We start from the raw sequence: 27,500 nt of genomic DNA, 5'->3' as shown, positions 1-27,500 counted from the left end.
ATAAAGTTCTATTTTAAACACCTTAATTATGGGCATAAAAGAACATGGGTCAAGGCTACCATGGCAACTCGATAAATACACACTTTTTAGCATTTCATCAAGACATCTCTCTATCGCTCTCTCTCTCTCTCTCACTCTCTCTGTCTCTCTCCCTCTTTCTCTATCTCTGTGTCTCTTTCTCTCTCTCCCCATCTCTCTCTCTCTCTCTCTCTCTCTCTCTCTCTCTCTCTCTCTCTCTCTCTCTCTCTCGCTCTCTCATCTATCTCGCTAACTTGGGCTTGTATGTACTCTTGGCTGTATATACGATTTAGTGTTGTTACTTTACCCAGTTAACATGTAACTCTCTAGTGCACAATATTCTGCTGACGTGTAATAATAACATATACTACATAGTACATTACACAATGTCTAGTAGCAATAACCTGTTCAGATGGTATTTGTACCTCAGGCTAACCATTACGGATATTAAATTAATACTGTGATAAGATATTAGAAATATATTTGGACTTCAAATTGTCCTGGTAAACATGAGCTCTTAAAAATTAACTCTTGAAATTTTAAGCATTAATTTTAAAAGAAAAAAAGTGCCAAAGTGCTAAAGTACATTTACAAATGCTACATCTTTTCCAGACGTTCCTGGTCCATTCGGAACACATGGCCCGGACTCCGCGCACTCCTCTCCTGTTACGCGGACCATGACTCCGAAGACTTCCGAAATGAATTTGAATGTCAACAGACTAATCCATCAGGTGTCTTTTGAAAAACCCTATACACTCTTCCTCATGGACGGCCCAAAAGGACTTCTCCTGTCCTCGTGGAGACGGTGGGTAGAGTAGGTGTACGGAGGGAACCGCCGACAGCCTCCTTATTTGATTTCGTATATTCCTACTTCCTACTTCCTAATGACCTGCTGTGGGCGGTCTGAGTCTGGAGGTGTATTCTGAGTGATATTCCCATGTTACCCCTCCACCACATCTTTGTCAACCATGATGATCTAATTGGGTCTAAAGACCATCATTTCATAGGAAGAAGGTGACATAACATCTAATAAGCGAGAAAGAAGATCGTTGATGGTTTTATTAAGTACATGTGTTCCAGAAGGGAAGTACTTGCCATGGTCCACCTACAGTCGAGGGTATATGAGTAATTAATGCATTACTTAATTAATTGATAAGAAAGGAAATGTATTTTTTCCTTTATTTATTGTATGCTAAGATATGAAATATGAATTGAAGGAAAATGGTTTTGTTATTATTATAAGATTTTGTCAGGCTTGAAGGAAAAAAAAACCTTCATCTATTTCTATATTGATCAAAAGCTTAATATAGATAAAGTCATTTTTTGGCTTCACCCACTTAGGCGTGTTGTGAGGAACACACCATCCACAATGCTATGCTGTATTGTGCTGATCGGCCCAAATAAAACGGCCCTTTTATCTGGACAAGCTTCACAGCCGGCATTCCTCTGAGCCTTTCTCCTGGTGTTTGCTCCTCTGCCTGCTCCCGTATCCAGAGATGGGAGGGCTGTAATTAAGAGGAAGGTGGGCTCGGGGGGCTCCCCCGAGACGCTTGGAGAAGAACGCGAGACATTTTAGGGCCCCAAAAGTGTGACTGCTCAAATGGCACCGCTATGCAGGATTAGGGCTGGATAAGGCAGTGTGAGAACACAGTAAATACCAGCAGAGCTCCAGACAAACGGCTCTCCAGGCTGCCCCTCGGTGGTGTTGGTGGTGGTGGTGGGGGGCGTCGTAAAAGTTCTGTATGTTGTGTTTCCAGTGGTGAAAAACACACCCGCAACGCCTGTTCATGTGCAGGCAGCGTTGCTGTCAGCAAGGCCGGCCGGAAGCAGACCGCCGGCGAGTTCCGGTTCAGGCTGAGCTGTGCGTCACGGAGGTCAGGGGGTGCGTAGGAGTCGGGGAGGCCCCCACGGCAACCTCTCACCCCCTCCTGCGGCAGAAGACAGCATGGCTGTCGCGGAGACGAAGGCGGTGATGAACTCTGACGTATGACTGCAGCTCCGCCATGGGGGCGGAGGAACCGCTGCAGCGGTGCTAAACTGCTAAACTGCTTCGATCGTTTGCCTTCATTTACAAGCTTAGGTTCCAGTACGTAAAATAAAGTCTTTTTAAAAGAAAAAACGATTTCATCACAGTTCTGACATCGAGTTTCTATTGCCTTGCAACATCGGTGGACACTGGCCGGCAACAATATTAGATACTCGTCAGCCCGCTCCCAGTACACGGAGGAGTGTTCTGAGAGTTTGACTGGAATGAGAGAAGGAAGGGTGAGATTAGCGGAAAGAGTAGAAACTCCCTTAAACGACAATAAGCAGGGATAGGAGTGAGCTCGTGATTAGATGCGCTGAATGCACGACTTGTTTAACAAATGTTTCAACAGACGCGCTGTTAAACAGGCTGTATGATGTGAAGCGGTATTTACTGACCCTGGCTCCAGAAGGCTGCGTCCTGATTCTGCACTGAGACACTGCCCCCTGTAGGCTGCTTAAGGAAGTGTTGCAAGTCTGAATTGGTGTACTATAATGTTCAAGGCTCTGTCTGTAACTATTTTTCAGATGTCTGCAGTTCCCTGTCTTGTGTGTGTGCGTGTGTGTGTGTGTGTGTGTGTGTGTGTGTGTGTGTGTGTGTGTGTGTGTGTGTGTGAATGGAAGTCTTTATAAACATTGGCCTCTTCTGTCTCACCTTCCCAAGGTATAAAATACTCCACATATTACTGATTTAAAATCCCAAATCAGGAAATCCCAGAAGGCCCATGAATCCTTACAAACTGCTGCTGTGTGTGTGTGCAGTTATGCACGCGCTCATACCTCGCGCCACTAGAACGGATGCGTGAGCACCTCTGCACATCTGACGCCCCGCCACGTTTGCCCCGGCACAGCCCGGCGCCCTGGGCAGCTGTGGGCATGCCCCCCTGCCGCCGATCCATACCGCAGCTGGGAAAATCTGCAGTGGCGAGATTAATGAATTAGAAATTGAAATGGTGCCCTGTGGGAGAGCAGCGCTCCTCTCAACACAGAGCCTCCTCCGGCCTCGCCCCGACCCCCACGGGCGCACTGCAGATATCGAGCGCACGGACGTCACGGGGACGGGACAATCGGCCCCGTTCGGCTTTTCACTCGGCGCCCGGGCCCAGGTGAGGGGGCCTTTGTGGCCGTGGGAGGGGTGAACGCCGGTCCATTCTGCTGCATTGTGGACAGGCACCTCTCGGGCCGGCCGCACCGCCTCACGATAAGCCCAGATGTTGGCCAGGGAGCCCAAGCTCACGGGAGGCACAATACAGTGCTGTCAATCAAGGCTTCAAAAAGGTCCCAAAGGAGCTGTCGTCACAGAAACCTTCCATGGCCCTTCCTTTTGCAGTGCTGGGCCCTCTCTCTCTCTCTCTCTCTCTCTCTCTCTCTCTCTCTCTCTCTCTCTCTCTCTCTCTCTCTCTCCTTTCTTCTCACAGTTACCATAAGCCTGCCATGAAACTATTTTCACAAGAAATAATCCTTTACCCCTCCAAAAAATAGCTCCTTTTAGGAAATATGGACTTCCTGGGTCACCGGAAGTGAGTTTGGACAAAGCTGTCACTCATGACTTTTTTTTTTTTTTGAACCACAGTACACTCAGTGTATGTCCCCATAATGTACAAGTACATTCTCGAGCTGCCTCAGCTGAGCTGAAGGCCTTGTCAATGTCGCTCGAGGACATCTAGTGCTTAACCCCCCCGCCCCAAATCTTCACCCCACACACAGATCTCACAGACTTGCGTGGGACTGCAGTAAAATACCCCCCACCACATGCTGAATACAAAAAGCGGGCCCCGCCCCCATCTGCGTCCCACCCCCGCAAAAGCTGAGTCTAAAGAATGAGACTTTCCGAGGGGGCCTTGCCGAGCAGAAGCATGTAGCGACGCAAACACTTTGCTAGCTATTCTTCTCTCTCTCCCTCCCGAATATTTTCCGCTGTGGCTCTCGTCGCTCCACAAAGGCGGCTTTGTGCGCATGGCTGGGAAGTACCGGAGCCCGTGAAAGCGTCTCGTTGAGCGCAGCCACGGCGAACCGTTCCGACGACGCACAAACACGCCGGCCGGTCAGTAAGGCTTCCGCTCTCCAGAGCGGGGCGGGCGGGTGGGGGGACACCTCCGACACTGGAGGCCGTCTCCGGCTTCGCGGCCCCGTCGCACCTGAGGGGTTTACACGGAGTGTGTGAGAGGCCGAAGGGAGAAGGCAAACCTCCCTCTGGACTACAGGGGCCTTGGTTGCCCTCTCTGCCTGCACCCGACAGCTTTGGAGGGCCAAAGGGAGTGAGGCGAACGCCCCACAGGGACCAGGATGGCATTTCCCACCGCCACCCTGCAACCTGCTTGGGGGGGAGAGAGAGAGAGAGCGACAGAGCACGAGAGAATAAACGAAAGATATGGACCGCGATGAAAAGCTGTTATGCCGTGTCAGGAAAGGTTAATTGAGGCGGAGTCAGGGGAGAGATGGACACTGACCAGGATGTTGCCCTGACCCCCGGCTTGGGGACACCCTGGCATGCCACATACACACAGGCTACCCGTTGCCGTGACGATGTGACATTTGTCACTATTCAAATGAGGGCAGTTCACATCTGAGACCAGCCAAGCCAAAGAAAGAGAGAGAGAGAGAGACAGAGAGAGAGGGGGGGGGGGGGATAACTATAATAAATTATAGAATAACTATAAAATACATAAAAACATGCAATTCATAGAAATAACTTATTCTGATTTAATTAGCTAAATGTAATTCAAATCTAAAAACGTGAATGAGATTTACTTTGGTAGAGTTCAATATTTTGAGGGATTACAGTGTAGGCACAACGCAGACAACGTTAGAGCACGTGCGGGACTAGACGTCTGCGCGCGAATGCACACACCTACTGACGTCACGTCGAACACTCGATCAGTTTAGGAACAGCAAACTTAAGTTCTGAAGAGGGATATAATTGACTCATTAGGCTCTTCCTCCAGTGTGTGTGTGTGTGTGTGTGTGGTGGGGGGCGCGGGATGGGGGTGTTGAAGGTTATTTTGATTAATTTTGGTGCTGAAGGTTATTTTGATTTGTTATTTTTGATGGCGATGTTGAAGGTTATATTTGATTTGGTTATTTTGACGGTGATTAATTTACAATTTTAGCGGTGGACCACAAATATTTCCAAAGCATTTGCAGTTAACCAATGCATTTTCTTGGTATATCACTGGAATGTTACTATTCTGCAACTGAAGCGTAATTACATAGTACTTCTGGCCCATTACATTTCCTCATTAATAATTTTTAGAATATTTTTCCTCCAAAATGAGCTACGTAAAGAAATAGCTAAATAATTATAGTCTCCTACAGGATTATTCTGCACTACTCTGGTATCAAGTATATAATAAATGAACCTCAGTCATGTTAATGTTTTATACGTCCTCTAGGAGATGCGGATGCGATTTACAAATTACAATACAGAACTACATCACCATCTAGTGGCGAAACAAGGTAGCGCAACGCGCTTCTGTGGCAACGTCAAAACTCGCGTCTTAGCGTCTAAGTTTACGCGGTATAACTTGCAACAAACTCAACAAAGAGCAAAGCAGATATGTTTTGTTTATTTTTCAAATAACAGGAAATATGTCACAAAATACGAACGCAGATAAAATCTGTTAAGTGAATTACTAATTATTAATGAAATTAAATTAATGAAATTAAAAAACAAAAGCGCCTTCACTACCGGTGTAGTGAAAAATAAGTAAATAAATAAATAATAAAAAGTATGCTACTAAATAAATAAATAAAGATATTAAACCTTCAACCATCATGCTTACTACGACCATTTTAATATACTTGTAATAAATTAAAATTATTTTATATGACAAATTCCATGAGATGTTTTACATAAGAGTTGCAAATCTAGAGCAGATGTGTGGGGTGTTGGAAGACTAAAGTGTTTAAGTCTTTAGTGTTTAAGACTTTAGTGTTTCAATAGCACTCCAAGTCATCACGAGTGTTTATTTTAGTGACATTTCAGAATGAGGATGGTAGTCAAGATGGAGATGGTGGCCACATGTGTGTGTGTGTGTGTGTGTGTGTGTGTGTGTGTGCGTGTGTGTGCGTGTGCGTGTGTGTGCGTGCGTGTGTGTGCTACACACTCATCATGGACTCAAACTCGTCGATCCTCTGCCTCGTGCTTCCCTTCTTGATCTTCCGGTAACACACAGTGTTGTAAGGGACCAGGGGATGCTTGTTGTGAGCGCTCCTAGCACTGCGGGAAGTCTTGCTGGTTGCCGGAGAGTCCCGCGCATGGTTCTGCGCACCCGACCCAACCTCCGACTCCGCTCCCTCTTCCTCCTGCTCGTTCTCCTCCTCTGCATCGCTTTGCTTGTCACCACTCACCGACGTGCTGACCTCAGGCTCCGCCTCCTCCTCCATTAGCTTCGCCTCCTCCGTAGGCATGACCACTTCTGCATTCGCTTCCTTCGTCTGCCCCACTGATGTCACATCCTGTCCCACCATTTCAAAGACTTAAGGTACCGATTAAGGACAAAAAATGTTGTTAATTACAACAAAGCCAAAAATACACCTACCCATTCTGCATTATATCCAAAAATGATGAAATTTCTTGTGGATTTACATATCTGTTCAAAACTGAAGTTACAAGTGTTCAGTGGCTACTGTGATCTTTCTTCTGTTACCCAAATGATTCATAATGTCCCCCCCCCCCCCCCCCCCCCCCAAAAAAAAGGCTTTTTGTAACCTCATGTACAGTACTTGGCAAAAGATGCAAATACATTTTGTTGAATTTTAAGTATATTTGACTAAAGAAATCTACTGGCCAAATCTACTGGCCTGAACTCCTGGATCAAGTCAGTGGTGAAACTCTTTCCTCATTTGCTGTGTAGTGAGAGTGCTTCACATAGCATATCTCAGTATTTACACAAAGTACCACACAACAGCAGGTCAAGCATGCATTCCACTACTAAAGCACATTCCTGTTTCTTTCAAATATCATACTTTCCCGTGAGTCTCACCACAAGGTGGGAAAGATCTTGGATCTGTCTGGTACTGCAGATGTGTATGAACAATGTGAGCCCAGAGAGCAGGTGTGCAGGCCCAAGTGCACAGCAGGTAAAACGTCCAACACAAGTGTAGGAGGTGGCATGAACTCCACAAGCTCTTTAAAACGTGTGTATTGGGGGGGGGGGGGGTGTGCACAAGACTCGGAGAGGAATTGGAGCCACAGGTCCAGAGACCTAATAATGTGGACCCAGGACGTCTGTGGGAAATGTTAACGAACTCCTCCAAGACAGCAAAACAGAATCAATAAGTTTGCTTGATCCTTTTCCCAACTAAAGGACACAAACACTGGGAAGTTACAGGAAAGGCAACTGGAAGAATAGCAGAACAACCATGAGACAAGCCAGAAATTTGATCAGGCAAAGGAGAGGATACCTAGGAGGAACAATCTAGGATGTTTATTATTTACCAGCAGATCTTTGTCTCCCCCTTGTGGCCAAGAGTTACCCAGCCGCCAGGTGAGGGGCCATTGGCTGGTGTGAAGAGCTTACACAGGGCTGGCTCCAAGTGTGAGACACTGAAGGTGGGGTTTGTGTGTACTGAACAGGTAGGAGAAGATGGTAGCAGACTGGGTTAATCCTATTTGGGACCCTGAAGGGTCCTACCTAGTGTGGGTCTAGTTTTTGGAACTTGGGGTGTAGAGGCAAGTCGAAATATGGGCCCCAGTTGCTATTTGTGGTCAACAAATCGCTTACAGACTGCAGATGTTGCCTGTAGAAGAGGGCAGACCTTCTGCCAGCCCTGTTGGCGATGACACACACTGGAGCTCCCGCTTCAGGTTCCGGTTCCAGTAACATGGGGATAATGAACTGGCATCGTGAAGAAGGGGATATGGCCAGTAACAAGCGGAACAATGCTTTGTGGGAATATTCCTCCAAAAGACCGTGTGGCCCAGGAGGAAGGGTTGGCTGAGGGCAGATACTCTCGATCTGGCCATTGGACAAGTGGTGGAAACATCTGACCGAGGCATCAAGCAGCTGGCAGAAGCCCTTCCATGACGGCTCAGGGCCCCTGGTCTGAGACCAGACCACTCGCCAGGCTGTGGACCTTCACTAGATGCTGCAGCAGCTTGGCAGTGTCCTTGGCCAATGGGATCTTAGGAAGCAGGACAGACATGCGTTGAAGAAGCAGCCAAGAAGGATCGAGGACCTGAAGGAGAAGGATCTCAGAGCTGCTTTGAGAAGAAGGCGGGGAACCCTGTGATAAAAGCCAATGGGAGACAAAGGCACTGGCACAGGAGAATGGTTTGGAGATGGAGCAACCTGCCGTGCTGGTCTGCACATACTTCTCCACCAGACATTGGTGTTTGGGGCCCTCCAGACAATTCTTCCCATGGTGATAAATACACCACCAGGAGTTCCCAGTCCCCAATATTATGGTTTCACTCCTCTGGAGTGAGGCAGTGAGAAAGCATTATATCCAAAACAAAATAATGAAATTTACATACATTACATAAGTACTTGAAACTGAAGTTACGAGTGATGTTAAAATAATCTGCACATCATCTCTTTCTTGTTTATTCTCAGTGAGACAAACTCAACTGGTTTGTCATGTCCCAATCGAAAAAGGCTTTTTTTTGTGTAACGTCATGTACAATGCTTACCTTGAAATGCAAATACACTTTGTGGAATTTTAATTTGATTTGAATAAACAAATCCACAGACCTGAACTCCAGAAAAAAACTCTAGAGTGCGATATCTTTCATCATTTCCTACACAATGAGAGCTCATCAAACATATCACAGGATTAGACAGCTGCTATGCACAACTACGTTTAGAATCACACAAACCACACGTGCACATGGCAGGTCACATGACCATTTGACCTCTGACCAATGAACCACATTATTTCTCACACCAGTCAGCAGAGGCACGTCTGTAGGTCAACTTTACTCTGTTGCGTGAAACATCCTGATATTAAGAAGCAAAAAAAGTCTTCAGTTAATATTACAAAGGAGTTACCTTAAGAAACATATTATAAAACGTTGTAAATTGACTACCGAACTTATTACATTTAATGAACGATTCTAGCTTGTGCTCTCACTCTTAAACAAAGCGCAATGTGAACAAACTGAGATGAGCAAGTTGAGGAAGGTGAGAAAGCGTTTTTGGATTTCTCTGACAGAGTTCAGGGTCTTACCATCAGCAGGTCCCTGGGCCGGTTGGTGCGGGCCAGCCGGCAGTTTGGCCTCCGTCTCGTGCTGGTGTGGAGGGAGTGACGGTGATAGCGGCTCCATCGTCTCCTGTACTGGACGCTCTGAAGTGGGACTATCTCTCTCTCGCTCTCTCCCTCCTGTTCTCTGAATAGCCTGTACTGGCCAGCCATGCGAGCTCCATCTCCCGCCCTGCTCACGTGATGACCAATTAGCATTCTTCACAAAGGAAAATGTTTAGAATTTACAAAAAAAAAAATATATATATATATATATATATATGTGTGTGTAACAATAAAAGGGCCGGCGTAGCACTTTATAGGCTAAACACCTTGTAATAGCTTTGGTTAATTATAAAATGACTCACATGTGGGGCAGCTAAAGGTATACATGTTAGACGGTTTCCCGCTCAACCTGAGACACGATTGCACGTGAAACCCTCGAGCTCAGGTAGAGTTCAGAGCACACCGATCGTCAGCCTGGTCCACCACCATCAGACACAAGTTCCTTATCTGTCTTCATTTCCACGTTCCTCCTCCGTGATCTAATTCCTAGTACGCTGATGGTTTGGCTTCCAGTGCTCTGCAGTGGCCGTCACTTCTTCTCGGTAGTGTCAGAAACTCCGTACCTTCACCTAGAGATGGTCCTGTTTGACTGATTTCAACCAAAGACCTTTCCCAGACGTGATATCTGTAATACCGCTGTAAAATTGAGAAAGGAACTGCTCAGTGGCAATATTACAACCCAGACTGCAGCAGACCAGGGAGCATTGTGCTTTGACTGACTGTGTTGCATCACTCCCAGGGAAGAGGAGGAGAGACCATATCCCTGCCATCACAGAGAGGGTCCTCCAGCGCTCTCCTACTACATCATAAAGACGTCTGTCTGACCAGGAGTGACTGGATCGCATCGCAAAAGCAAGATGGTTGTTAGATTTCTTAATTGGGGTTAAACTCTCTGAATCTAAAGAGAGTGCCTTTACATTCTCTAAATTATTCTTCAAATTGATATATTGGTTACTTATTTGTCATTAATATTAGAGAAAAGTAGCCTGTGATGTCATAGTCCTCATAAGCCGACTATAGGCTACAGACTAAGACACTAAAACCTCCATCAGATGAGAACATAATAATAATAATATTATTATTATTATTATTATTATTATTAACTTGCCACTCTAATGCAGGTTTGTTGGAGTTTTGCACTATATCAGAAAAAGCTGCTTACTATATATTACATCAGTACAAAACTTGTATAAATATTCATTTGAAAACTAAAGAAATAAAATAAAAAAAAAAACTTAAAAAAAACTTCAGTTCTTTAAAAAAAAAAGGTGTGGAAATGGACAAACGTGTTAAATGTGCGTAAGACACAGCTGTAACCGCTTGCTTCCCATGACTAATGAAGAATGTGACTAATGTGAATTTGTGAGGGGGTGCATGGGTGCTAATGAAGCCACTTCCTGTCAAGGTTGAGATGTCATGATGTATGTGAAAGCTCTCGGTGAGAGCTCAGACCACAGAGATCATTGATGTTATCCACAACCTACATCCATAGCAGTTGTTTGATTGCAGAGAGAGTTCATGAGAAAACTGCTAACTTGTAATATCAAGTAACATCACAGGCTAATGCAGGAAGTTGTCAAAGTACTTTTAATTAGGCCACTGATGTAGAGTTTCATAACTTTAAGTAGAAATAAATAAATCTATACATACAAAACGTTAATTATACACAGAAACATATTCTCGATACAGTTTATACTTAATATAAAGATGTCCAACTGTACAAACACTTCATAATATAAAACCATTCAAAAATATTATAATGAATAAATTAAGGCATTAAACAGTGCAAACAGAAATGTTCTTTTCTTCTGAAGGACAGAAAAATACTGTCGCAATTCAGGAAGAACAGCGAAAAGGCCAACGCGTCAGTATAACATTAGTGCCGAGAGGTGTGTTGTGTTCCAGGTCCTTCTAGTGAAGGCCTGTAGCGCTAGCTGTTTTACTGAGGCAGTGAAATCCAGAAAGGCACATTTCAGCCACCTGTGGGGTCCTCACTAGCCCTTGGCCCGGGGGTCCCAAGCGGCTGGGATGGGATGGGCAGATAGTCCGGAGCAAGGCAGGACTGGGAGCCTCTGTTTCTTTGGTCACCTAGGCAACAGGAAGAGGTACTTTTAACCCAGCACAGACACCCACACCTACATTATGTCAAACATGTCCACCTGAAGTTCATGTTAGTGATAAAACGTAAAATGCCGACCAGTCTAGAGGCAGACTGTGTATTTCATTACCAAAAAGCTTGAACAAATGGCTGCACTTTGTATTTATGCAAAACTGTCCTTCACGTAAGCTTATTCACTTAGCACGACTCGCTGCAAATCTGATGAAATACTAGTGAAAACAGAGTTAAATTCCTGCTTTCAAAGAGGTACGTGTGGCCCAGCACTCCCTGCTTCGAGAGTAGTCTTCTCTCGTCTGAGTGTGTTAGCGTTCCACTTCAAGCAGACATGTGTGTGATGCCCTACATTTAGTGTCTCCGTTGAGCTCTGGCAAAACGCCGGCGTGGCATGTTTTCAGAAACAACTTCAGTAAGTTGTTTAATAAACTCAAGGTTTTCGTCGGATCTGTGGCTGTTCAACAGACTGCATTCAGTGTGAGGTGTCAGATCTTAGTAAATGTGTCTTCCTGTCATAAGGATTCACACATTTCTCACTGTGTTCTTTAAGATGTGGGTTTTGCCGTTTTCTTACAAATAGGAACTCTTTCGCTCCTATTCACACACACACACACACACACACACACACACACACACACACACACACCACACACACACCTCCTCTGAGATGTTCTTCCTGTGAGATAAGTACTTGGAGCTCCGCCCTCTTCTCTCTTAGCTGATCCTATCAGGGTAAAATGAGCACAGAGTCAGAATAATCACATTTCCCTGAAACAAAGCACACACGCACGCAAGTGCACGCAAGTGCACAGCCTGTGACTAAAACAGTGAGTCCTACTGAAACAAACTCAGTACAAATAAGGGTGTCAACACTTACTTGTAGATGGTGTAATTTCTTTTGTAGTTCCCTTTGTTTCAGTGTAGTGCCTCTCACAATCTCCAGCCTGGAAAGAAAACATCAACTGTCAAGCCAAGAGCAAACCAGCATAGCATTCATACCAGATAGTCAGATATTACTAGACTAGACAAAATGCTTATTTATATATGATTGCCTGTCAGTTTAAACAAGCAAGAAAACCCTGGGGGTTTAAACAAGTATGATTGCATTTAAAGATATCGCTTTAGTCTTACTTTATGTGTTAAAGATATCAATTTAGACTTAGTATAAGGGTTAAAAATACTACTTTGGTCTTAGTTTAGAGGTAAAAGATCACTTTATGCTTAGTTTGGGCAGTTAAATATATCACTTTAGTCTTAGTTTAGGTAGTTAAAGATATTACATTAGTCTTTGTTTAGATAGTTAAAGATATTACATTAGTCTTAGTTTAGGGGGTGAAAGATATCACTTTAGTCTTAGTTTAGGGGTTAAAAATATCACTTTAGGCTTAGTTTAGGCAGTTAGAGATATCACTTTAGGCTTAGTTTAGGGGTTAAAGATATCACTTTAGGCTTAGTTTAGGTAGTTAAAGATATCACTTTAGTCTTAGTTTAGGTAGTTACAGATACCACTTTAATCTTAGTTTAGGGGTTAAAGATATCACTTTAGTCTTAGTTTAGGGGTTAAAAATATCACTTTAGGCTTAGTTTAGGCAGTTAAAGATATCACTTTAGGCTTAGTTTAGGGGTTAAAGATATCACTTTAGGCTTAGTTTAGGTAGTTAAAGATATCACTTTAGCCTTAGTTTAGGTAGTTACAGATACCACTTTAATCTTAGTTTAGGGGGTTAAAGATATCACTTTAGTCTTACTTTGGGGGTTAAAGATATCACTTTAGTCCTAGTTTAGAGGTTAAAGGTCATTTAGTCTTACTTTATGGGTTAAAGGTCACTTTAGTCTTAGTTTAGGGGTTAAAGGTCACTTTAGTCTTACTTTAGGCAGCTGGATGAGTTGTGAATAAGGTCAACAATCCGCTGATGTACAAAGTCTTCTACACAGATGTTGTTGATGATAATAATGAGATCACCTACCAGACAGAGAGAAAGACAGTCATACGGAGACAGATGGAGAGAGAGCGAGAGAGAGAGAGAGAGAGAGAGAGAGAGAGAGAGAGAGAGAGAGAGGAAAGGAGGAAGAAAGTAAAATTAGGAATATCATAAAAAATGGATGTGCAACAGACAAAACAATTATCTGAAGGAGTGATGATACAAGGCTCTGTAAGTGTGTGTGTGTGTGTGTGTGTGTGTGAAGTAAATATACCTGTCCTTAAGCCAGCTCTCTCTGCAGGTCCTTTCTCTCTCACTGAGCTCACACAGGTTAAAATATCCTGCCCAGAGTCAGTAGTGTTCTTCTCATAAGTCTGTGAATACAGAGAGAGAGAGAGAGAGAGAGTTTATCGGTTATCGCCACGCTACTGAATGCCTTGGACACTTTTGAAAGATGTATGGGTATATATGTAGGGTATCTTAAAAATAAACCTTACCTTGATTTTAAATCCAAATGTCTCATTGTTATTTTTCGAAATGACCACATTTTGCCTAAAACACAGACACACAAAGGTAGGCTTAATTTAAGTGCTGCTGATACGTAACGCGACCAGGCAAATCCAGCAGACGTAGTTTGCAAACTAACGGAATAAATGTAATCACTGGGTACCTTTCGTAGTCCTGTGACACGCCGATGATCTCAGTGCGCCTTGCCTAAGAAATATTCATTCAGTTCAGTCTCGAAATATCGCTGTAACTTCGCTTTCCCTTAGTTTCCTCATTAAACGGTTTCAGTTGTGTTTTGGGGTATGTATAAAGTGTCTCCTACCTTGCGTCCTTGCCCATCACCGGACCGACGGCGGCTCAGCGAGCCCGGTTTTCGGTGCGTGGAAGGGTTCGCGCGGCTTGCTTTTCTGATGAGTGTTGTGATGTAGCTCACCGGGCTCGACATCGCGTACCGGCAGCCGGACTCGTCTGAAGACACGCTTCACCTCTCAGCATCGCCGTCAGCCGAGAAACGGAAATCACGTGGCCACGGTTAAGCCCCCACGGGGCTTTCTGTAGCACACGATTCCTCTTCTGGCGTTACTGTAAACTGCGACACAGCGAAAAACGGAGGAAAAGAAACATCACTTTACATCTACGACTGCACTTCTACCGACAAAAATCCCAACCACGATCACTAATAACTCTCTGCCACTGTGTTAACATGCGGCAGCTAAATCCCAGTCCAACATCAAACACCTACATCTGTCCTACACCTGAGACAGGACAGGAAAAAAAATAAATAAATAAAATAAAAAAAATAAAGCAGCGTTATGAGGGAAAGAGCGGCCCCCTGAATTACACTAATTCGCCGTTTACAAATAGGCTCATAAAACATGTAGTAGCTATTTATTGTTGTTATTTATTCATCATCATCATCATCATCATCATCATCATCATTATTATTATTATTATATTATTACTATTATTATTATTATTATTATTATTATTAAGAATATACTATTAGTCATTATGTAGTTAACGTTTTACATGTTATACTTTAAAAATGGGAGCGTAGTCTGATCTAGCAACTCATCCACAGACTTCATCAAAATGATTATATAAGGGATTCTAATCTAACCCTTGGTTTTGAACTCTTGCGTGTTTATGGGTAGTAAGAAAAAGGATTTAATTAGCGACGTTTGCCGTTTTATTATGTGAGGCTTTCGACGTGGTGCGCCTTGATCGTAAGGTGGCAGCAACTCGCCGTAGATGCTACAGGCCTACAAGCTCTGTCGAAGAAGTCAGACGGCGCCACATCAGGCCGAGACGCACCCGTTATATCCCGCCACGACTGAAGGATGTAAGCTCGTTTAAAATCACGTTTTTGCGCTGCATCCGTGATGTTCTAGTGAACGTTCAACGTGTGTAATCGACTTATGAACGAATCGCGCTTCAGACAGCGCTCGGAGTGATGAGGTGGTTAGCGAGCTGGTAGCGGCGGTCCTGATGCTGCTTTTGTTACCAGGCGACCAGGACGAGCAAGGTATCTAGGGAAAGGAAAGAAAAAACCTTAAGATGGGCAGGAAAAACATATATAAGGCAATATGTTTGAGGAGATAGTACCAAAAGGGTGCATTTTCTGTTAGAGATCGGAAAGCGACCAGAGCTAGGTTGAGAGAGGATGGTTTTAGGTGGCGTATTTTTGATTAGCAGGCTCCGTCACCTCCGCCGCTTGGTGATGCTCCCTGGTGATGTTCTTAGTTAGCTGGCCTAGAAGCTTGCTAAGAGATGCCTTATAATCCTTTGAAGGATGCTAGGAGCGTTCTAAGATGAGGTTAACTCGCAACTTCGTCTTGTTCTTTCTCTAGAAATCTTCGCAGTGACCTGAAACATAAGACATGTCAGCTGAGCCAAACTACCGGCGCACTAAACCCGGTAAGGTTAACCTCGTTAGCTAATTCAACACCAACCCTAAAAACACAGGTGATAATTAAAATAATGGGCAAACTGCTTCTGAATGTAGGTTTGATAAAGGTATGAGTAAAGACATGTTTTCACATGAAATATGATACAGTTCTAAAATTGGACCTCATATTTGTATCTTTATGGCCATGTTATTTATTTACGCAGTGCTCTAGTTCAAATGGTACCTCATTAGGAAGGGAGCTGAGATTGTGCTGAACATTTTGATATAAACATATGGGTATCACGCTATAAGTAAGAACCTTTAAAATGAACTTAAGCAAAAATGCAAAAAACAGAGGCAATGCCCCGAGACTTCTGTGGGCTCATCCAGTCCTCGGATCTGCCATCCGGTACTAATCACAGCGTCTTTTTAGGCATGAAAACCAGCGTTCCCAGTTCCAATGGTGCAACTGGCCCAGCGTCACAGATTCCGGGTTTGTCACAGTCTGCCGAAACTGGACCCGTAGAGAGAACCTCGGGACGACGGGTCGGAATCCAGGCTACGGATTCGGACTACGTCAAACTCGCAAAACAAGGAGGACACAAAGGTCTGTTTTACGTGTGTAATTATTGTGCTGCGCGCTCACGTGCATTTCTTTATTTTTACATGGCCCAGTCTTAACCCAGAGTTCTCTGCACTCCTGTAGGGTTATTGTCGCACGATAACACAGATGATAACCCCAAATCTGGCAGCTTGTACTCACCCCCTAACTGGTTTTCTGCTGAAGATGGCCAGCAAAGGTGAGATTTCGGTCACGGTCAGAATCAGTTGGGGGTTTTTTTCCCAGGTATGTAGCACATATGTTATACATGAGGACTTTGTCTTGGTGAGTACACATGTAATATAAGAGACAGCCTGGCATGCTGGACTGTTTACAGGTATATACAGCTACGGAGAGGTGGACAGTGTATTTTAAATATCTGTGACATCGTCCGTTTCCAGCTTCTCGAGCCAGTGCGTGTTATCTTTTTACACCGGTCCCCAAGACACCTGAACCTTTCCTAATTACTGAACCTGTCTCAGGTGTTGGCAGCCAGAATGGATCGCAAATCTTCACTGTTTGTGCCTGGTTTAGATCGCACCAACATGACCATAAGTCTCTCATAATGTCAATCTCACGCATAATCTTGAATATCTGATCATTCATATTAATATGGTTTGCATACATGATTTTTTAAATTGGAGAATTATCTATGGTGCTGTTATTCAGCTTGCATTATTAAAATAAAAATGATTAACAGTAGATCTATGTGATATAACTATCAAAAGATTACATGGATTTATGCTTTATTACGATGTGAATTTTGAGTGTATGGGTCGCATCTGTAATAAATTTGCAGTCACCTAAAGTGAAGGGAACACAGCATAGCCGTTCCTTGAGCAGTGTTCTTACAGATGAGGTCAGTCGAGCGCTCCGTTCTCGCGGAGAACAGGCGCGGGCTACAGCGGGCTGCGGTCACAGTCGTGTTTTGCTTGCAGCCAAAGCAAAGGTTCATCGCAGAGGCTGCTGGCCCCGTTTGGGACCGACGACGGGCCGTCGTCGGACCAGGAGTCTGACGCCTCCCCTGGCACCACAGACAAGGTGACCGGAAGGCCAGCTGTGTCCCAGGGGGTGGGGGAATGGGGTGGGGGGACAGTCGTGTCAGCGCGAGCATGTTGCCGCATCCCGTCTGCTGCCGCCGTGCCGAAACCCCTCCTTTCATGCTCTACGCCTGTCCTGTTCATCGGCCTTCAGTTCCACGCTCGGGAGCGTCTCACCTTCTCACTTCACCTGCTCCGCACCAGCTCTAATTCTTTCACGCAAAAAAAGATCTGAACTGTTTTTGCATGTTCTAAGTTTTGGTGTTGTCGGGTGTGCTGGTGTTGTCGGGTGTGCTGGTGTCATTAATATATGTTTATGTTCTGTTTTTCTGTGTCCTTTCCCTGGTACTCATGTTTGAACGTATCCTGATGTTGTATCAACCGGTCTATGCCTCCGTCTCTGGAAACAAACGTGGGTTTTCCTGGTGTGGATTTTGTCTGATTAGGCCTTCATGCCATCACGTCGGTGTACTGTGTAGCATTCACACACCTGGGAATACTGCTTTTAACGGGCAGCTCTTCAGCATTCCCATGCCCAGGATAGAGGTGCCAGTTAGAGGCACGCTCCACGTTCCTCATAGCATGGGAATTCCTGCTTGTTCCAGCCTCTTCTGCATTTCATCTCAGGTCATCCTACCCAAGCCACGAGACCGCCTCCCCCATCACTGGGGTGGGAGGGGTCTTCCGCATGCAACCGTGCACAAACCAGAGCTTATGGAACGATGCCTTTAGAAATTAAAGCTCTTGTCTCTGTTTTGTTTTTGTTTTTTTACTTTTCTGTGCTTGTTACTTGTTCTTTTGATACTTTTACTTCATCAAATTAAGTGTATTCATGGTTAGGTGGTGGTGGTTTTTTTTGAGGACGGCTTTGCTTACTGTGCCTTTAAGCATGTTAAACATTTCATCTCACTGTACCTTTAAGCATGTTAAACGTTTCACCTAAACCCCGCCCCCATCACAGTGGTTTGACACTGCGGTGATGTCATGTTCCACCCCTCTCACGCAGAAGGTGTTGGTGGGCCAGGCGGCGCAGGAGCTGCAAAAGCTGTCCATAAACCCGAAGGACATCGAGGAGGCCAACCGCTACAAAAGGATGTAGGTGTCTCTGCTGGGTGTCTCTGCTACCCGCTGATTTCATCTGAGATGTCAATCCCAAAATTACCTGAGATGTGCGGGAGAGAAACGTGTCCGTGTTCGCATGCGCGCCGCATTCCTCCGCCGGCGCTAAAAAAACTGCTCTGCCGCAGGTCACACGAGAAGAAGGCAGCTGCTCCTGTCAGCATGACCAAGCTGTTGAGCTTCGGCTACATGGAGGAGGACAAGAAGTCCCCTGACGAGGACACCTCAAGTAAGACGGCCCCGCCCTCTCGTAGCGGTGCGGTGTGGCGCGGCTGTATGGCGGCCCTGCGTGCCCTTTTATTTTTTAACAATGACCAGACACGTCAGTGTTTGCTGATGAAGGGCTTGGGGAAGGTTCAGAGACACGGCGTTACTGACACAGGCGGACCTGGTGCCGTCGTTGCGTGAGCAGATTTGTTGAGCGGTAGGATTGCTGGGAACCCTGAATGTGTTTGACTTTCTTCAGCGGAGGTACCGCGGTTAAATGGCAGCAGATCAGAGTGTCCCCTGGTGTTTTGGGTCATTGTTTACTCAATGTACTGTTATGATGTGTCCATTGCTATTTCATGAGCTGCCACCAAATGAATGTATTAAAAACGGGTCTAATGTATTTGAGTTATTGGGTTCAGGGTATTATATTTTGCTTTGCTTCAAAATCCCTAATCCTATATATGGGTTTAATGTTGCAGGGATAGCTAGTGTAACTAAGTGTGTGTGTGTGTGTGTGTGTGTGTGTGTGTGTTATAGGTGTGACCTCGGAGCAGACGAGCACTATCGCCCTTGAGGATGAGCTGGAGTGAAGGAGAGTTAGGTAGTCCCGCCTCCCGGGTCACGGGATTGGCTGCCCCTGCCGCCCTCATCCTTTAACCCCCTCCTCTTTATGCAATCTTTCTTCAGTCATTCGTTATCTTTAAAAGTCACTCGTGTCACGCTTACACGTCCAATGGTGCTCGTGCTCGCTGGAATTTCCACGCCCTCTCGGGGACGACACGCTGTTTGTATAAAACTGTGCACACAAGTCGCGTGGTGTTTGCAGCCTGAACTGCAAACAGAGGTTGTTCATACCTTTTTCATGTGCTGTGACACTTATGGATATGTCTTATTTATTTATTTATATTATTGATTATTTTAGCAAAAAAGAGGCTGTGTTGTTTATCTGATCAGATGTGCCAAGGAAAGACTCCATCATCTTTTGTGTCACATTTGGAAACATGCAAACGTGTGCCGTTCACGAGACTCCATCTGCGTCACTACCGCAGCGGACGTGGGACGTATGTGTGTGTGTGTGTGTGTGTGTGTGTGTGTGTGTGTGTGTTGAGGAACTTTGAGGTGGTCCAGGGAGCTTTTGCGATCATGAATGTCTTATTATGCAGTGCGATGTTTGGGGTGGTGGGGTGGGGGGTTCAATGTAATGGTACATTCTGTCTCTTAGATTCAGGTGCAGTAGGTGTGCACCGAGGTGAACTTCGCACGCGGTCTTCTCTCCCCCATGATGTGTACAGTGGGTGTCATGTGATAGCTGAATAAATGTGCATGTGCATGGAAATCAGTTTGTTCTAGAATCCTTTGTTGTTGTTGTTGTATCCCTGTGATGCCCAGGAACACATAAACATTGAAACCCAAGCCGCTAAATGCACTAAATACACTTATTTTGAGAAAAGCAAATATAGCTATGTTCTAGTTGAACGAGACAACCAGAACTGTAAATTGAGAATTTTAAAAACACAATAACTGTTTTACATATAATGTAGAAAAATAGTTGTACTGGTTCTGAAGAACTCCGGAAAATTCTCTGCATAAAGTAATGCCTTAATGAAGGAAAGAGGAGAGGTGTGGTTTTGGCTAGCCATGCATCTAAACACGGAGTAAATTTAGTATTGATTAATGGATCTCCTTTAGAGCGACTCTCCACCGATGGTAAGTCAAGTCTCAGGTTGTGCCATCTCTTTCTCTCTCTCTCTCTCTCTCTCTCTCTCTCTCTCTCTTTCTCTCTCTCTCTCTCTCTCTCTCTCTCTCTCTCTCTCTCTCTCTCTCACACGGCATTCTGCTGCTTGTGGCCCTACTCTGCCTGCTCACAGCAGCTGGATTTCCTGCACAGAAAACACACACCTTGCCTTTCTACTCTTGCCTGATCCTTTATTATTTTTGTCGGTCCATCACACGCACGCGCACGCGCGCACACCAGGAAAGGTCAGATGCCGTCTCTAAATTAACACGCACGTTTTTGTAATCCGGGAGAAAACCCATAGGAAGCCCAAACCGGCAGCGACCGGTCCGGGTCGCTGAAGCTGTGAGACAGCAGTGCTAACCATGATGATGAAGATGATGAATACTATGGTTATGATGAAGTGTGAGTGTGTGTTGGAGAGTCATGGTCAAACTTCTTTAATTCTTCACATCTTGTGTTTTGGAGACCACCATGGACTTGCCCATCTGGGACATCAGCAGAGCTGAGGGGTGTCCAATAATGGAGGTGCCCATTAGCTGAAGGGTGTCCAATAGCTGGACAACAGTGTTAGCAGGAGGTACAGCGTAAGACGTCGAGCTGGAACCACTGCTCAATGGGGGGGGGGGGGGTTGGGGGGGGGTGTTGTTCTACACTAAGTTCATATCTGGCATCAGCAGAGGTGCCCAGCAACTGGACCAAACCACTGCTGGACAAGAGAAGGGGGTAATTATGGAATGTGGATAGTTGTTTCCATACACTCTTGAGTGTATTATTCGTGAACAATAGCATTTGCTAATATAATTATATTCATTTGATTCTAAATTGAAATTCTTGATTATAGACTGTGTAATCACACCCAACAAATGTGTCAGTAATCCTCCGTGATTTTATCCTGAAGTGCCAGAGCAGATATGAATGTGAAATATTAGACATGCTTACTACCAGGAAAACAAAACCAAAGAGAATAACCTGCGGTGGGTTACAAAGGCGTAAAATAATTGCACATAAATTCATAACAGAAGACGATACAAACGAATTGACAAAAAAAAAAATCAATAAAACTGATAATGCATAAAACAATAATGTCACTTGTTTTGCAAAACTATTCGACGTGAGTCAGGATGTCGTTAAACGCGGACGGGATGCCAGGGGCTGCACAGTAGCTATCCAACTTAAATCAACTCGCGCTGTCGTTAAAGGTGAACGCCGTCTGCGCCGCCGCCGTGGAGCGGCTACGTCACACACCGTACAGAGTCTCCAACACGGGGAAGCGCGCAGGACGGAGCGGCGGACAGCCACCCCCCGTGTGGCTTCGGTTTGGGACCGCGTCTGCGAAACGAAACGAAACGGCACACAGCGCACGTTCTTATGGATATATCGGTCACGGCGAACAGTCTGCACTGAGGAGGCCGATCGGTGAGTACCCGGCTCCCGGATCGAAAGGGAACGTGTCCCCGTATCTCGCGTCTTGACGACTTTAACGGCAACACAGCTCGTGAATTGCGGTAGAAGGGCTAAATTCGTGCAAACGTCGCGCGCGACACGCCTTTCCATTTCTCGCTGTCAGTCATTCCGAATTGCGCGAGGTGTCTTAGGTAAGTAATCACGACGCCGTGCTTCTCGCGCATGCAGAACCTTGTCGGATGTGTCTGAACGATTCTGACCCCCGTTTAAAAATACACACACAAAAAAAAACAATAACAACAACCCCAACACGATTCATCTTGGTCTGTCTTCAAGGCTTATGTCGAAAGATGCAGCGGTGTTTTAGTCAACTGCTCGTCGTGAGGGGTTTGTGCAATACGGACCGCCGAGAGCTGGCGCTCGGCAGGTGACTGGCCCCCTCCTGGAGTCGACATACCAACATTCACCATCATCCCCAATCACCGGCCGTACAAATAGCGTGTCGCTGTCGCGCGTCGTCCCATTCCCTGTTTATCCTTCCGTTAGGAGAGATGAAATGGCTTGTCCTGTTCACGAGACACACATGCGCAGCTTTTCGCTCGTGGCATTCTGTGGCTCAGCATCTCGTGCACCTTGCCGTCACTAGTTAAATAGGCCGGTTTTCTATACCCCGGCGGAGCGCGTGGAAGATACCGGCGTGACTTGACCTTCATATTAAGTGGCCCCCGTCCACTCTGCTGTAACTACGCTCAAATCCCATGCGAGCCACATTCACCGTGGAAACACGAGAACTGACCCCACTTCCCTCGGCGAGGCCGGGCACGGGAATCCCTGCTGTGGAGATGAACCCAGGAGAGATGGCTCGCATCCCAGCAGTGGGAGGATGAGCTGGGAATACTGTGGTGGGGGCCCAGAAGACGTGGCGGGACCCAGACCGGCCACCTTCTGGAAGATATCTTGTAGGACCTTGGTGATGGTCAAAACAACAACAAAAACCTCTTGGCAGTGACTCCCTGAGAAGTATCCATGAGAAGTACCCTGAGGAGTTGGGTTCACAGCAGATGATTGAGGGAGCAAGTTTAGTTGCTTGGAGTGTGCTGTGCACCCTGAGAAGTACCCTGAGATCTGAGATCTGAGAAGTCTTAGAAATAAGATCACTATCTTCATTGCTATTTAAATGCCCAATATGCAGCAACCACAGCTACTACACAATAAAAAATATTTGCTTGAAAGCAAGAGAAAATTCTCCCTACAGTTGCATGGGTCAGATATGTCATCATTATGATTATGTAAACCGTGGCAGGTAAAACAGGATCCCTGTCTGTGTTTATTTGTTTGCACGCGTGGGTATCGGTTCTTGGTCTCAGCTGCGAGTGGGACAGGATGCTGGCATGTTGCGTGCCAGCGTGTGGGGGCGTGAGACAGACTTTTGGCACACCTCTGCTGGTGGCACCTGCTGGTGTGTGGTTGCTCCACACGATGGTGGACCGTGCAACGTACTCCCTCCCGATGAGCTAAACTTATTCCCCCGAAAGTTCAAAAGAAGGATGGTTTTACTGTAAACACCGCCTCTGCGCTCTGTACTCGAGTGTGAAGCCTGTGTGCTCTGTGTTTTCAAACGTTTGGACAGCCCTGCACAGCCCCGAACAAGCACCGTTGATGGTTGGTTGGGCAGATCGAGCTGTTACCTCGATCAAGATCAAGCAGTCGAAATCTCCCTCCACGGTTCCCATGTGCGAAGAATCCTCGACTCCTCGGAGTCCACTCAGAATTCCTTCTCTACAGTTACGGAAATCTTTCTGGCTGTGTGAAGCGTGTTTCAGCTTTAAAGCACACTTCAAAAAATTTAAAAAGAAACAAGGTGTTTCTCATTAAGCTGCATGTTTATGGAGTTTTGTGGAAAGATTTGCATTCAGGCAGTCAAGCCACCCTGTCAGGAATCCGACCTGCCGTTCATGCTGCCCTGGGGCCCCGTCGTGCCGTTCGTGGGCCGTGAAGCGAAGACGTTCCGTCGTTAGTTATGTTAAGTGCCTTTCTTTCCTCTCCTGATCACTGAACTCGACAGAACAGATTGTGTGTGCGCGTGTGTGAGAGAGGAGAGGCACAGGGGATGTGCATGTGTTCGCGTGCTCGTGGTCAGAGCCCAGTGGGAGAGTAGACTGAGAGTAGCTTGTGTGTTTTGTTGACACACATTGTCAGATGACTCGCATAAGGTTGTTGCTCCTTAAGAGTTTTTTTGTTTTTTTCCTATGCTTCTCCTCTCCTCTCCTCTCCTCTCCTCTCCTCTCCTCTCCTCTCCTCTCCTCTCCTCTCCTTAGAGAGCTTGTCCTGAAAGGCCATAGATTGGTGGTAAATCCCGTATCATTGTGGGAGGGGCTTAATGACTTGTAAAGAGGATTTGGGAGTTCAGTTTTCCAAATGCCAGCACACTGGGTGACGTTTAAGCATTTTAGACTGATTTGCATTGTCTGGATGCGCATTCAGGGAATACCACACAAAGGCAGTAGCGTGTGTGTGTGTGTGTGTGTGTGTGTGTGTGTGTGTGTGTGTGTGTGTGTGGCTTTCTTCCCTTCAGCCCCCAAATGGCAACACAAGATCACATTTAGGGCAGTGTGTGATGTAGGTTGTGCATGTGCATGTCTACGAGCGCGTGAGTCACACGAGCTCGGTCTTCCACGAAGCAGGAGCTCCGTGGTGAGGGAAGCTGGGTAATATCCTCCGGAGGTGGGCGGGGCCAGAGAGCCCATGCTGATCCGGCTCGCTCTGCCGTCTGTTACACCGGAGGGGAGGCCGGACAGGAGCAGGTTGTCTTGTCATGGTTTTGCCGGAGCACACTTCAAGTACGTTTCTCCCCCCGCCCCCTCCGGCACGCTGACGCACGGCTTTCTGTGATTGGCTGTGGTGGCAGAGACGCTATCACTGAAGCAGTTGACAGGTTATTATGGATTTTGAGATGAGCCTCTCATTGTGCGTCTGATGAATGATGACAGTTGAGCGGGTAGTTCATGGTGTGTGTGTGTGTGTGTGTGTGTGTGTGTGTGTGTGTGTGTGTGTGTGTGTGTGTGTGTGTGTGTAGGGGCGATGCCCGCCCCTAAGCAGGGGTCTGCAGTAGAGGTGGAGGAGGTGATGAGCTGCTGTGTGGAGGGAGCAAGTAAGATGGAGACAGACACCACCACCACCACCACCAACATCCTGGCCTCCGTCAAAGAACAGGTATATACACACACACACACATATATACATGATCACTCACACAGACACTTCCAAACCTATTTGAGATTCTTGCTGGAGATGAAAAATGTGAACAAGAGTTTTTTAGGTAATGTTATAAGTGTGTTAAAATGTTTTGTTTGTGTGTGTGTGTGTGTGTGCGCGGTTCTGGTGTCTGCTTAAACTGAAGCCAGTATACAAGCCAGGCTTTGTGTGTGTGTGTGTGTGTGTGTGTGTGCTGGTGGAAGCTTGTGTCTGGTGTCTCCCAGCACCGAGTGCCTAACTGGCCTCAGGTGGAGAACAATGTCACCTCGTGTGTGAGTCTGCCAGCCCACAAGGAGTGGGCGATGTTAACCAGTTCCCTTTAGTAGTGGGAGACTCTGAGACCGCTGGAAACATTGGGAATGCATTTAGCAGTGGCTCTAGTCAAAAACATGCAGAAATGGATTTGGATTAGTTATCCTCATTACCACAGCAGCTGTGTGTGTGTGTGTGTGTCCGTGTCCTTTGGAAACAGCTGCATCAATGAGTCGTTTTCAGAAACCAAGAGAAAGACTGGCTCACAGAGCACAGTTGTCACAAATGAAACACACACACACACACACACACACACAAACAGCGCAAGAGTTCTGCTAAAGGAGGAGAGGAGAGGGGAGAGTTTGTCAGATGGACGTAGGCAGCCCTCGCTCTCAGGAAGGATTTAATTGAAAAAGCACAAGGAATAATCTGGAATTATGGAATTGTCCACACGCAACTACAGCATCCCGAGTCCTAGAATGCTACTAACTAGCTCCATCTTGACAGGCTTTTAGTAATTCTTTGCCGGACTCTTTCTTGTCTCCGACATAAGGAGCTGCAGTTTGAAAGGCTGACCAGAGAGCTCGAGGCAGAGAGGCAGATTGTGGCCAATCAGCTGGAGAGATGCAGGTTGGGGGCGGAGTCTCCAGGTGCTGCCAGCGACAGGTAGGCAGATACCTTTTCGGTTGGCGCGTGAACCAGCATGTGCAAAGTTGTTGTGGTGTCAGGACCTCGGCACCACGCTCTGATCTGTCTTACTGATCATAACGTAATGGGAGAGAAATCTAGAATGTCATTATTGGCCCCTGCAGTACTGTGTGTCTGTGCCACTGTGTATATAGAGTTCAAAACAGCGCATCTACTGTGTAATGCAGTCAAAACAACAACCTCTTTCTCTCTCTAACCAGTACCACTTGTTTAAGCTTAACACTAATATTGTTTATGTAATATCATTTGAATATATGCACAAGCTCTGTAGTGATTTTTGTAGCCTATAAACATTTTTGAATTTATAACAGATTTCTAACACATCTGCACCTGATCTTAAGATAGTCTTACAGAATGGAAACCGAAACAGACTTTGTTCTTTCCAGAATGACACTACTGTACACATGGTTCTGCGTTCTTAAAAGCATTAATAAATCATTTACATAATGTTGTGTTATTCCTAACCCAACGTTCTTAATAAATGCAGTGAATGAAGATGTTTTGAGTGGGTGTACAGATCCAGCTGTCTGTACTGACTGGCATATAGAGGAGAGAGTGTGGGGTGTAGATGGTCTTCCCTGGCACACACACGCAGGGGGTTTGGGGCGTGGTGTAGCTGGGAAACGGTTAACACTCCTTACCCACTGATGCTCTCGCATGGTCAGCCAGCCAGTTAGATCTCTCAGTCGTAGCATTAAGTGTTTTTTCAGGTGTTCCACAGTAGTGTGTGTAGGATTCCTTACCATCTGTGTGCCCTTTGACCTATGCTTGTTTGGCCCCACCCAAATGACCCACTGCCTTTTGCTGCTCGTGCCTAGCGACTGGTTGAGTGAGTGCCCCAGTGGAACACACCGCTGAGCAGTGGCTGGCACCGACAGACAGTCTCCCTGCCCTAGACTTTGACGTGTGCATTCTGCTGTTTATTTAAGCCAGTCTCCCCTGGGCCACACACACACACACACACACACACACACACACACACACGCATGCAGCTCTCTTCACACGTCACTGACTGACACACAACAGCCCTTGTTCCTCTGTGACTTCTTTCGGTTACTTCCAAGCCCGGCCTTGCGGTAAACATCAGGGAGTTCGATGGTCCCCCGTGACGTTAGGACGTTGGCGTGAGACTGTGTGTGGTTTATTTGCCCCTGAGAGGGGGTGACGGGCAGGGTGCGGAGGTGCTCTGATTTAAGCTGAGTGATGAGTACCCGTCTGAACCTCTCTCTCTTTTCCTCTTTCTCTTCTTTATTTTTTCCTCCTCTCCAGTTCTTCTGAGAAGTCTCTGCTGTGGAGGTCAGCAGGTAAGACCCTCGCCGACGCCGCGCTGCTGGTGCGTGGTTGATCCCTTTTCCCCAGTGTGCAACACGTTTCCAACGAACGCTGGAATAACACAAAGGCTGATTTTCCCATGCGCGGAAGGTTACGGCCAGAGGAAGTGACACACAGTCA

At 46.1% G+C, this 27,500-nt stretch overlaps 3 protein-coding genes across 9 annotated transcripts in view; 2 read left to right on the top strand and 1 right to left on the bottom strand.

Annotated features, from left to right (window-relative positions):
- Positions 1-10,862: 10,862 nt before the first annotated feature.
- Positions 10,863-14,343, bottom strand: LOC113582590 (cytohesin-interacting protein). Its single transcript, XM_027018440.3, has 8 exons — positions 14,156-14,343; positions 13,997-14,040; positions 13,824-13,878; positions 13,601-13,700; positions 13,274-13,367; positions 12,282-12,348; positions 12,062-12,128; positions 10,863-11,379 (listed from the first exon to the last, which is right to left on the bottom strand). The coding sequence occupies exons 1-8, from the start codon at positions 14,276-14,278 to the stop codon at positions 11,264-11,266; spliced, it is 666 nt and encodes a 221-aa protein (XP_026874241.1). The 5' UTR covers positions 14,279-14,343; the 3' UTR covers positions 10,863-11,263.
- Positions 14,344-15,030: 687 nt separating this feature from the next.
- Positions 15,031-20,027, top strand: c3h7orf57 (chromosome 3 C7orf57 homolog). 3 transcript variants are annotated; one of them, XM_035529999.2, is made up of 8 exons: positions 15,031-15,175; positions 15,684-15,750; positions 16,155-16,328; positions 16,428-16,521; positions 17,261-17,363; positions 18,372-18,457; positions 18,610-18,710; positions 19,229-20,027. In XM_035529999.2, exons 2-8 carry the CDS (start codon positions 15,714-15,716, stop codon positions 19,279-19,281), a joined length of 648 nt encoding a protein of 215 aa, XP_035385892.1. In that variant the 5' UTR covers positions 15,031-15,175; positions 15,684-15,713; the 3' UTR covers positions 19,282-20,027. The 3 variants fall into 3 exon arrangements, with proteins under 3 accessions (XP_035385892.1, XP_026874242.2, XP_026874243.2); XM_027018441.3 differs by having other exon boundaries at positions 18,369-18,457; XM_027018442.3 differs by lacking the exon at positions 15,031-15,175 and adding an exon at positions 15,198-15,358 and having other exon boundaries at positions 18,369-18,457.
- Positions 20,028-21,614: 1,587 nt separating this feature from the next.
- pkp4 (plakophilin 4) overlaps positions 21,615-27,500 on the top strand; it is an 18,081-nt gene continuing 12,195 nt past the window's right edge. For 3 of the 5 annotated variants that reach the window (XM_035530202.2, XM_035530199.2, XM_035530179.2), the window contains exons 1-4: positions 21,617-21,845; positions 24,910-25,046; positions 25,894-26,006; positions 27,318-27,352. In XM_035530202.2, the coding sequence (XP_035386095.2) occupies positions 24,915-25,046; positions 25,894-26,006; positions 27,318-27,352 (280 nt within the window). In that variant the 5' untranslated portion in view covers positions 21,617-21,845; positions 24,910-24,914. Of the gene's footprint in view, positions 21,846-24,388; positions 24,769-24,909; positions 25,047-25,893; positions 26,007-27,317; positions 27,353-27,500 lie in introns of those variants that run through there. The other 2 variants (XM_081710359.1, XM_035530185.2) reach the window with 2 other exon arrangements.

This window comes from Electrophorus electricus, chromosome 3 (assembly GCF_041902795.1).
Source record: "Electrophorus electricus isolate QZ-2024a chromosome 3, ASM4190279v1, whole genome shotgun sequence".
NCBI classification, from domain to species: Eukaryota; Metazoa; Chordata; class Actinopteri; order Gymnotiformes; family Gymnotidae; genus Electrophorus; species Electrophorus electricus.
This window is presented reverse-complemented; position numbering and strand designations above follow the sequence as displayed.